Below are 12312 nucleotides of genomic sequence, written 5' to 3' on the forward strand. Positions count from 1 at the left end.
CAGATTTAGTGAAAAAATCCCCTCAATTTTTAGAACCATATACAACTGAAACTCATCAATAGTCATTTGCTGAAAAAACTGGTTTGAAATATTTACTTGTGTATATGTTTCCTTCTGAGCAGATTCTGAGCACATTCTTGAATACATATATCATCATTGTCCAATCAAAAACATGTATCTCCAAAATAGCAAGTTTACAGGAGAAGGAAAAAAACTTAAATTTCAGTGGAAGTCAATATAAAAATATTAAATTAGATGTTGAAATTTGTACACATTGTGAAAAACAGGCGTTGAATTTTAATAATGTAGTAAATTAAAAATGGACAAAAATGAAGATGCATGTTTCTGATTGGAGAGTGACGGCATGTGTTTGTGTGTACATACTTCAGAAGATTTTCTGCCCCCGCTCTCATTCTCATCTGTTTGATGATCTGCTGGTTGACGCCTGCTCTTTGGTTCTGGAGTTTACTGCGGCCTGTCTGTGCCAGCGGGTTACAGCCCTGTGGGTGAAAACAGAGAGTGAAATAGATAAATAAAGAGTAGGCACTGAAGAACTCTACATGACATTCTTAATTTAATTCAATGTACTGTATCAACATAGTCAGTTTTTATTAGAGAGATACGGTATCTAACCAATGCAATGTAAACTCTCTAGCCAATATTTAAGCTTTTAAAAGTAGTATCAAAATAGGAAATCTTATCTTAATCATTTAGTTATTAACTCTTATCTTTCTATAGAAAAAGCTAACACACACATGTATATCACATGTCCAGAAATTCCTTCAGATAGATCAGCTAGGCCATTTTTGTAATACACCTGTCACTCTCGCTCTATTGTTTTTTATTTTTTTGTGGAGGACAATTAAAATCTGTTCTTTTTTCATAGAATTTTAAAAGCTACATCTAGTCCCATGACTGTTTACTGGCTATGACAAATCAACATTTCCCTCTATCACTAATAGACTTACTCAAGCTTCAAGAATTTAAATAATGTACAAAAAAAAGATATCCAACTATGTATACAGATACACACTACCATCTCGAACACTGTCTGACTCAGTGGGTATGTTATGTCTCTAAGGTGTGTCCCACACAGAGCTGTATATTATATTGACAGAAACAGGGAACGTGACACAGAGAGAGAGACATTTCCAGTTTTAATGACATCACGTACAACGTCTTCTAGACACACCTAAATAAAAGTTGATAAGTGTAGTCATCATTGCTGCTGGAAACAGGATTGTATCCATGTAGAAAAGCACTCCCTACCCACCCTTCTCCCTTATCTGCGCAAACATTCCGCATGCATATAATATCCAAAAAAATCTATATAGAGCAAGGGCAACAGGGCATGTCTAACCCAAATGATCTGATACAAGTGCTGTGTATTAGTAAAGCAGATTTGTCTTTTATATTTGTGCAAAGAAACAGAGCAAAGGCCTTAGTTAGACATCCATATTTGGTTTTAGGAAAAGTAGTTGCAGCTGTTAAATGTGCCAAATGTTTATTGCCACAAGAAAGACACATCCTGCTTCTCAGCGAATTCACAAGGCTCTGCAGTGAAGGGCATTCAGAATGCAGATCACAAAACCCTGAGTTGTAGCCAGTTTCATATGCAAAAGATGACATTCAGTTTGTGATCAGATCTAAACCTGAGACTACTATGCGTTCCATAGTGACACAATATTCCAGGACACTGACCCATGCAGGGCCTAGGACACAGAGCTCAAGCATGCGTTAACTCCGACGGCTGAGCCAGTGGGACACTATGGCAAGCAATTATCAGCTCAATAAAACTGTGTCGAGAGGCCAATAACAAGGTCCAAAACAAAGCTATGCCCTTCCCTCTTATTCACTCTCTTTTTCTGGAAATAGAAGGCCCCTTAGGTGTCCTGTATGACCAATAAGTAATGTCTGCTTGCTTTCATTTCCGAAGAGCTCCTTAAAACATCTTATAAAAAGGAGCCCACTCACTCTTTTTAGAGTGTTTGTAATATCAGATGAGCAAACCACCTCTCTCCGGTCCTTGAGTTTATATTAGACTGTAGTGAAAGCTATGGATTGGTGCTTGGCTACAGATTAAGCCATTATAAATACCTTCTAAGGCCAAAGTAGGATTTTGATACATGATAAAGAAATTTCCAGAGAATAAAGAGCAGAATGGTCTACAACTCCTGCTCTAGTTCTCATGTTAATCATCATTTCAGTTTACTGCTCTGTCTGGAACACTGTGACACATTCTAGGGTTATTTTACCATCCTACAACTCTTCCCAGCCTCAGCAGAAGCCTGAGCATCTGTGCTACATTAGTGAATGTGGTTTGGCTGTGTGCTGCCTTTGGCTGGATGCAACGTCAATGGAAGGAGGACAAGGGGAACATGCAGAATCGGCGATTCTGTCTCTGTAGCCACAGTAACAGTTCTAAGGGCAAAGGTCCAAACCCATCTACATGTTCAATCTACAAAATTTACAACTGGATTGAACCATCCATGTGTCTTCGCCCTCAATCTTTTACTAATATCTCTCTCACTTAGCATAATCTAGGCCAATTCTTTAACACATGCAGTTTTATCTACTGTCCCAAAACTATTTGCTCAATTCATAGCATCTACTGGTCCAAAACCATCACCTCATTCTGCAATATCCACTGTCCCAAAACCATTTCCACCATTCTGCACCTAATGACCCAAAACCATCCACCCCCTCCCAATTCCTTTCCAATTCTAAATTATGTAACCACTCCCCACTATCCACTCATCGAAAAACATCTGCTAACTTCACCATTTCCCTACCAACCCAAAACAATCAGCCCACGCTGCATAGTCTACTGGCCCAAACCCTATTTTTGACACGCATTATCTACCAGTCAAAAACAATCACCCAAAGTGGCTTCATTCACTAAACTGAAACCACCCCCCCCCCCCACTCATTACCAAAACAATGAAACCCATCACATGATCCATTTGGCAAAACTTTCAGTCCATCCTAGACTTTCCAGATCTTCTGGCTCATAACCATTGCTCCCATCTACAGGCCCAAATCCTGTTTTCATTCTCAGCATTTAGCTTACTATTCCCTGGGAATTGGCCTTAACAAACATAAGAAATAAATGTTTATAAATGGCTCTTTACTTAGAAATTTGCTTCTAAAAACTTCAGTAAGTACAGAACATGTAGACCTATATTATGTGCAGGTTCGCAATCACATGTGTCATACACAAAAGCTGTTCTTTAAGGAACTGTCCACTGAAAATAAAGAAAAACAACTGTGGCTCTTTTGAGGCACTGCGCCAATGGACATATTTAGCAGCCTATATTTTTATAAGGGCAGAAAAATAAACGAAGGCAAGAAGACAGACATGTAAACAAATGAAAAATGTAAGTCGAAAAGCATGGAACTCTCCATCAACCTGAAATGCCTAACTTTATTAAATACCCCCCCCCCCCCCCCCAACCAATTGCACATGCCTAAGAAGCAATACAGTGCAACAATAATTTGAAATAAGACTACAGTCTTTTGCGACCTTATTCAGGTTTCTGTTTCCTAAACTAGAACAACATCACAGATGACTGTCCACTCATCCACACACGTTCTGTTCAATGACATTATCCATACACAGGCTGTGGTTGACCACACGTTAAAAACATTCCAAACAGGCTTTCCTTTCAGACGTGTTTATGAGAGTGGTCAGTTCATAAAAGAAGGTGTGAAGTTCCAACATACGATCCCACCATCCAAGACGACTCTGGACACCATTTACTTCAAAAGGTCCAGGAAGTGCCGGACAATGAAGCTGGGGAGTTACACTTCATAAGCTGAGCTGAGGCTCCACAGAGACAAAGGTTCTTTTCAGAGTTTGGACACACATGCGATTAGACTAAAAAAACACATGGACGCCTGCGCAAATATGTGACCGCACAGGTTCCACTGGCTAAACCAACATACAGCCAACACGCTTTAGATAATTACTCTTCAGTCAGTTCAAACCTCACGTACATACTCACAGATGACAAAATCTTATTAAACAGCATTTATATAAAAGTTTATATAAAAGTTTTCCAAAATGTTTTTTATAAACAACCATACCCCAGTGAAAAATTCACATTATTTGCCACTTAATGTCTATGTTTTGGGGTTCATACAAATACCCAGTTAACTACAGTTCTGTTTAAAACTCAGCAGCCAGCACTCATTTGTTTAATTTAATTTCTGGATAAAATAGAACAGAATGAATAGATTAGAAATGATACAGTTCACTTTCTAAAGGAATTGAATGGAAAAATTAACTAAAGGAGTTTCCTAACAACAAAAATATATTCAAAATTCAAAGTGATTGTATAAGACCCAACAGACAACTAAAATGTCACCCACAAATAAATAGTACTTAAAGGGCATTTACCTTTGACATAGGCAGTGCAACCAACTTATAAGACTTTGGTGGTCTTAATACTATCCTTGTAGATGCTTGGAAAAACTTAAACTATGTCTCCAAAAATTCATGGAAATATGATTTCATTTAGTTTCTATGTTACTTAATTTCTTTGTAATTTCCTGCGTTTTTCCAGATGCTGTACCAGGAATATCTTGGGTGGTCTCTGACTTTTGCACTGTATAGTATATATAATCCCAATAACACCTAACTTTCTCCCTCTCTCTCTCTCTCACGTGAAGACAGGGGTCTAGGAAAGACTTTGAAGGAATGTGTAGGGGGTATAAATCCCTCCAAGGAATTCATAAGCCATAATTCAGCATGTCCAACCTTCTTGGTCTCTCTCTCTCTCTCTCACTGCCTCAGAAACACACACACACACCCTCCCTCCCTCTATCTATCTATCCAGGCTCAACACAGCCACTCGACACACCTCTAAGTCATTTAAATAAATCATTTTCATCATGTAAGAAGTTGTGTCTCAGCTACAGCAATAAAATACACAAACTATTTCACTCAGACTGTTGTAACATCCATCTCTGTCTATTACCAGATTCATTAGATGAACAAATATGTCTCGTTTCGTTTCTCCTGGCAAGGCTTCTTATATTTGTCAAACAATGCATTTAAAAAGCCATGCATGCAAGTTCATTTTAAACATGTTGACACAGTTGGCTCAGTCGATAGCATTTCAATGATGACATGAAAGTATTATCGTTGGTGTTGACATCCAGGTACTCTAAATGGAGAGAAAACTTGACACAGACCTATAGAAAGGAGTGCTATTAACTGAAAGTAGGTCCTCTGAAACAATGCTTGGCACACAGTGATGCCTCCCAAACTTGGCTCGCACCATTCTTTCTCTCTGTAGTCTTCTCTAGTACCCCACACCTGTCTTCCAGATGTCTTCCACCAAACACTTTCTCTTAAGGAAAAACAAAGTCAAAATTTCTTCTAACGAGTTAATTTAATCTGCTATTAGGCTGGTAATGAAGAACCAAACCAACTTCAAATGGAAATACTATTGTTGTAATAATGTCTCCAAGTTACAGCTACCAAAGAAAATTAATTAAATATAAAAGGGCAAACAAAAAAGGCTCATACTCTCCTGTACTACAACAGTAAAAATCGGTATACATTGAGACAATGTTTAAAGACCCTCTCCTGTCACAAGTTAAACACCTATCTCTGTTCATCAGAATTATGTATTTAACTGTTATTTCTGAGAAATAAAATCACCTAATACCCACAAAAGGCTTAGATACAACTCTGTATCTTCAATCAATATATGAACTATGAATATGCAATGTGTATCCATCTCTATCTGTACCAACCCCTCCACTGCTCTCCGGTAATTGGAGCTAACCTAAGAAGCCCCACCCTGCAAGTTCACAAGATTGGCTCCTTAGGTTTATGATGTCAGAAACATTGAGAAAGCTGCAATTTCAAAGTAAAAAATGCTGAGCCATGGCTTTAACTGTTTTTCCCCTAATGCATTTTCTAGAATACAGAGACACCACACGGACATGTTAAAGTTAGCAAAGCCTTACACCACCTTCAAGTACAAGTTCATTTGCTATAATAGAGGCTACAAAAAAGCTACAAAACAACTTGAGAAACTGCAGAATCACTGCTGTTACAATCCATCTTAGTTACAATCTGTCAGAATAGGGACTGAGGTTTAACAGAAAATTGTCCTGTTTTCGGTTATTTATTTGTATTAACTAAGAACTGAGAAGGCTAGCTACTGTTTAAGTGAGTAATATAGCAAATCTACGTATGTCACAACCTTATGTTAAACACACACACAAAGTGAACATTAAAATAACTGCAGTGGAAATAAAGATAAAATCAGTTTTCTCACTAAATTTGAAGAGGCCGATGTATTTTCGAAGGATAATCTACTCACAGAGGTTAAACTGTCATTAGAAAACACATCCAGCCACAATTTACCTCAGCTGCCTACACAGTGTAGCCAGCTTTAAAATTACACATAAACAAGTTCGAGGTACGTTAAACTACTTCCAGTAGGGGCTAAAACAGAAGTTCAAATGATAATGTGACATTAATACTGACCGAAAAACAATTACAACAACAACATGGCTAGATAACAACATTAGCACAGTCCCCATTAGACATGAAGAAGCCCGTAGAAACTTCTCTGCCTCTCACCTTTTTGAAGTAGCTGTTCTCGACGACCTCGCAGTTCTTCAAACCGTTGGGAATGATTGCCTCATTCATGATTTAAAAATCTCAGCTTTCGCACACGTTGAGTCTTTAAATTTGTATTCAGAAAGCAGGAATATTCGCCTAAGCTTTCCTACACCTGTAACTCGACAGGTGAGTGAACTCTGCGCGTCCTTTCGTCTCTCCCTCACTTCTCTGACTTCACTTTCTAACCAGTCTCCACAAACAATCTCGAGTCCCACTGTTTCCCACCCGTGTTGCGACACACCCCGCCCTCAGCGCGCTGGGATTGGCTACGAGTTCACATCACTTAGCCAATCACTGTGCAGAATGGGCGCGGTTTGCCCTAAAACGGGTGGAACTGTAGTGACGACTACAGATTGGTGGGTAAATTAAATTTACCTGAGTTTCGGCCCTGCCCACTTCTACTGCCCTATAAAAACCTACAGGTCGAGTTATATTTAGAACAGTAGGAAACAAGACATGCAAAAGGAGGAAATCCTTAGAGTGACCGTGAATGATTGTAATTAATATTTAAAGAGCTGACATTAAAAGCATTAATACCTGTAAACCTGAGCAGGGCCTTTGTAGGCTACTATGCATATGAGAACTGAGAACAGGTTCTTATTACCACCACAAAGAACAATTCTGGCTCAGTGAGTTTCTCTACACATCACATTTTTGATCAAAGCACTCTGAATGACTTCATAGAATTCCACTTTTGTGAAATTCATGCTTTACTGTCATTGTACAACAGTGCAACAAAATTTGATCACTGCAATTTGAACATTTAACCCATCCATGGCAGTGAACACACACACACACACACACATGCACAATCACACATGCACAAACACATTGCAATTGTTATGATCTGAAACTCCTTCATCTTGATCAGTGTTGTGCTGGATCAAAGCTGGAATCATTGGGCGAAACATTGATTCTCTCTGACACATTTAGAAATTTCACAAAGCCAATCCAGCAATCACCATTTGTCTTTGGATTGAACAAGGAAACACACAAAAGACACCTAAAACAATGACTGGGGTTATTTTCTCAACCATGATATTATATACAAATTTTAAAATTAAAAACAAAAGAAAAATGTAAACAGTTGGTGTTCATGGATATTAAATGAAGCCACAAAATACAAATTACGCATATCTACAAAGTGAAATGACATATTTAAATAAAGCATTACCAAATGAACAAACGTAGAAGTTTGTAGAAATATAAGCCAAGCCATTGATTGTGAAGTGGCCAGAAACCAGTTATTATTTGTGATTGCATGGATGAAATCTCATCTAATGGCTACTGCATTTGTGACCCTGAGAAAGGTACTTAAGCCAAATTGCTTTAAAAAGAAGGCAGGGTCTATCCATGAAGTGAATATTTGACCAAAATTAGCATATTTAGCACATATAAGTGGTCTCTCTACTTGCAGCTATCAAATTAAGTGCTGTGTACAGCTGTTAGAGGCAGAAATGTGTTTGACAGCCATAACACTTAACAGTTTGAATTATTTTTACATCATTGAGCATTGTGATCACTGAAGCTCTTCATGTTGCCATGGTGACAGTGATGCTTAGAGCTGAAGCCTCCTGAACGCTCCTTATTTACATCATCTAAAGCACCTTGATTCTCACCCCTTTTCACTTTACTCTCTGTGACACTGCCACACAAAGACCTTGAATGATGGCACCACAATCAGTAGTTGCTTGGAAACCACAGGAGATGCGTTTATATCTGTGTTTGTGTGTGTGCACATTCTATAAATTTAGCACAACAAAGTGCACCTTTATGGTCCATGGAGTAAATAAAAATACATATAATTTTCAGTAAAACTATGGCTGCCCATGATGACTGCCGGCTGCTCTGGGTGTGTGTTCACAGCCCCTAGTGCACTTGTGTGTGTTGTGTGTTCACTGCCACAGTTGGGTTAAATGCGCAAGACATATTTTGTTATTTGTTGTACAAATAACTGCACATTTAATTTTTTAAACTATATTTTACATCTAAATTGCATTATAAATATATATTTTTACGTTTACATTATGTAATTAACTTTAAATAAATTGGTTATTGTGACTAAGTATCCAACTAAAAATACTGTTTTTCTTTCTCTCTCTCTAGGGTCAGTAAGCACACAGAAACCCACACACACACACACACACACCCACAGCAGCCAGCAGTCACCTGAGAGCCTGAGAAAGAAACCACTTCAGCCATGAATGTAGACAAAGGTGAAAGTGCCATTCCTTCACACTCCACGCCCCCTTTTGTTCTTATTAACATGAAAGAAGCTAATATAAAATTAAACATTTGGCTCCATGTTCTATATGGAGCTCCATTTCAAGGCTAATGGGACAAGTTTGAACAAAGACACACAGTATCTTTGATGTGAAGCAACACTCTCATTAAGCAACAAAATATTTGCTGAGTTAAAAATGTGCCTGTATTTTTTCACAGAGCACAGAGCCAGTCAATCCACTAATAAACGTGATTCAGATCATCAGCATAAAATCAACCGCTTAGATGCAGGGTATTTCGTTTTTGGGGAACTGTGAGTGAGTAACCAGAAGTTTCTTTGAAATGAAGGGTGTTAATGGAGAGTTGGTTTCAGTTGTCTACTCGCACAATGTTCTAAAGCTGTGTTTAAAGCCTTCCAGCCCTCATTTGGCACTGGGTATGATGACCTTAAGTTCATGTGCAGTGTCCTGTTACATTCAATGTTTAAGAGTTTCATGGTGAACTTGTGTACATAATGGGTGTAACTTACAGTTAAACAAATGTTTTGCTATGTAGTGTATATGATTTGTAAGCCATGTTAGCATTCTGGCTCTAGTTGAGTGAGCTTATGTGGAATGACAGACACGTAAGAGAATGTAAGATGAATTTAACAGAAATGCATTCTTCATTTAGCCATTTTTATTTAATCAAGCCTGTGTAATAAAAGCTCTTTAGTAACAGCTTTACACTGCATCCAGCAGAAGTCTGTGATACACAGATCAGAGCTGATTTTCTGGATGTGTCTGAGGTTTTCTGTGGGGGCTGCAAATGGCAGGGTGCAGGTAAAAATGTGCCAGGCAGCGTCAGCTGTAATAGCTATGTGTATGTATACATCTTGAGAAGTAGAAGGGAAGAAGATGCTCCTTTTAGCAATGAGTCAGTTTAATTATAAAACAACTGTATTACATAAAATCTCATGCAAAGATTTGAACACAACTGGTCATCATTGCTGCGTCTGATCCACCCATTCTCACACAACAAATGCTAACACACCAATGGATAATTCCTGCTCTTTGGTATTCCTGTGGGGGTGCTGACCACTGAGGAACTGGGTGAAAGGGGACCACTAAAGTATGCAGAGGAACAGTTTGGAAGGTGGGTTACAATTTGTTAAAACAGAGCTGCAATTGCAACTACAGTTTCAGAAAAACGGTCACTGTGTTGGTATTTACCTTTCACTGTGACTGTGCTGGGAGCCTCAGTTGTGCATCATAGCACCTATAATTTTGCAAAATATCTGTATTTAATTTTATTTAATTATATTTAAAACAGTTTGTCTATAAAAGCATAACAATATTTAATGATCATTCATGAGAAGAGAGTGTAAGTTACGTTAAAAAAAAAAAAAACACCGTCTGTGCCTTTAGCGAACAACAGTGTATTTGTACCAGGTGTTTTCCCGCCGGAAATTGTAAACAGTAAGTGAAGCTGATGAAATGAACAATGAGTACAGAAACAATGTTAATGTTTTAGCTTATTAATACTAATACGCAGTTTAGTGGTGATAATTAACCTTCATTTCATTTGAAAGAAAAAAAAAGAAAACAAAAAAGACGGTTTCATGAAGGTATGCCAGACATGTGACTGCTTTCTGTGCATTGTTCTTCTAGAATGATCCCCAATTAACCCATTCCTGGTGGAATTTCTTTCACTTGTGATCAAGAGTCAATACACGGAAACCGTTGAAATAACACCCCAAACAAACCGCTGCTCGCGTTTTCAATTTTAAAACTAAGGCGCCATCTAGTGTCCAATCAGAGCAGCGACAATGAGTCGCTGAGACCAGCAGGTTTGTTATTTTCTTATTGCAGGGAAATGCATTGAAATCACTGTTCAGATTATTTCCCCATATACACAACATCTGTAGCTGATTATATATAATCTCTGGTGAGTATCCTTTAAGATTGCAGAACAACTCAGAGACCACCCATCAATTATTATTCATTTTTCAAGAGAAAAATTTTTTTTATTTAAGGACCCCTCCATAGAGCTGCAGGTGAGTGATAGAGGGATCAGTGGTGATAAAGGTGGAAGGTATTTGCATATTCATAAATCCATGCATACTAAATGAAGGTAAATGAAGAAACAATTTTAAGGCATTAAGGCATTTTTTGTTGAGAAAAAAAAACAAAGATGAGTTTTATGGGTTTAATCTATGAATAGATGAGGTTTTTAAAATATTCCACTTGGCTTGGGCAGCCATGACCCTGTTGCTGGTTCACCAGTTTCCTTCTCGAGACCACTTTTGTTATGTACTCTCACCCCCACCCCATAAGACTGACCATTTTTTGCCACTACGACCAAAACATTATGGCCATTATGGTTTGGGCCTTGCAAAAAAAAATCACTTAGACTTTTGTATATTTCTTATTTGTGTGTGAATTCCTCATTACTTCAGGCTGTTTCTAATAGTATTTCCAACAGCCCTCTCTGGCCTTAACCTTGGCTTGAGTGCAGCTAGCTATAAGCTGGTGACACTTCGCAGAGCTCAAATAAGTGTGTGGCCCGGAGCACAAGTCAGTTTAGATGAAAGCAAGTGTGTAGAGCACGTGAGGCCAGCTGTGTCTGGCAGAGGGACTCTACATAAGGATTAAAGCTTTTAACTCTGACTTTAACTCTGCTGTTCCAGGCAAGTTCCAGGGAGGGGGTTCAGCCAGACTATGGTCTGACCTATTTTTTTTAACATAAGCCATGGGACTTTCACTAACCTATTACTACAGAAAAACCTAGATCTGTTCCCCACACACAGGGCATTTTAAAATCTCTGCAGGAATGTATGAAATGAAATGGGATGCTCTGGAGCTGCTGCATATGAGCTGAAGGTCACCAGGTTCACTGTTGACCTGGCAGACTAGAGTGGCACAAAGCCCCCCTGCATGGAGTGAACTGACATGGATTCACTGCTGTGCTGTTGGTTTAAACACTCTGCACATTGTACACTAAAGTAAGTGCACAGTGTAAAGCTCAGTTTGTGCTAGCCATTCTTAAGCACTTCAAAGTCTTCATCAGCGGTCAGGCTCTTTTGGGTCTAGAATAATCATACATGCAAAAAACCTTATTGGCCTCTGCTTCTTTAGGCTTGATTGGTACAAAGCTGCAATAATCTGAATTTAGGAAATCAGATTACTTTCTAAAAAGCTCCAATAAGGTTCTGGGAGCAGCAAGTTCTTCACGTACTTCATGTAGATTCAAGTAAACCACTTCATTTATTAGAAAAATATATATTCATGTATGCTGACCCCTGTGTGTGTTTAAATGTCTGCCTTTAAGGCCAGTTATTAATGTCTCTGGGGTGAGGGGGCTTTTTCTAGTAATGCGGTTTGATGTCTGGAATGGGAGAGAATGAGGATAAAACACAGACACAGATGCATGGGTTCTGACGTGCACACACACACACACACACACAC

At 38.5% G+C, this 12312-nt stretch overlaps 1 protein-coding gene across 2 annotated transcripts in view; it reads right to left on the reverse strand.

Annotated features, from left to right (window-relative positions):
* LOC136677154 (rhophilin-2-like) overlaps positions 1 to 6815 on the reverse strand; it is a 31379-nt gene extending 24564 nt beyond the window's left edge. For both annotated transcript variants that reach the window (XM_066654592.1, XM_066654591.1), the window contains exons 1-2: positions 6602 to 6815; positions 385 to 500 (exon numbers count right to left, since the gene is read on the reverse strand). In XM_066654592.1, the coding sequence (XP_066510689.1) occupies positions 385 to 500; positions 6602 to 6670 (185 nt within the window). In that variant the 5' untranslated portion in view covers positions 6671 to 6815. The remainder of the gene's footprint in view (positions 1 to 384; positions 501 to 6601) is intronic.
* Positions 6816 to 12312: the final 5497 nt, after the last annotated feature.

The sequence above is a fragment of the Hoplias malabaricus genome, chromosome X2 (genome assembly GCF_029633855.1).
Source record: "Hoplias malabaricus isolate fHopMal1 chromosome X2, fHopMal1.hap1, whole genome shotgun sequence".
NCBI classification, from domain to species: Eukaryota; Metazoa; Chordata; class Actinopteri; order Characiformes; family Erythrinidae; genus Hoplias; species Hoplias malabaricus.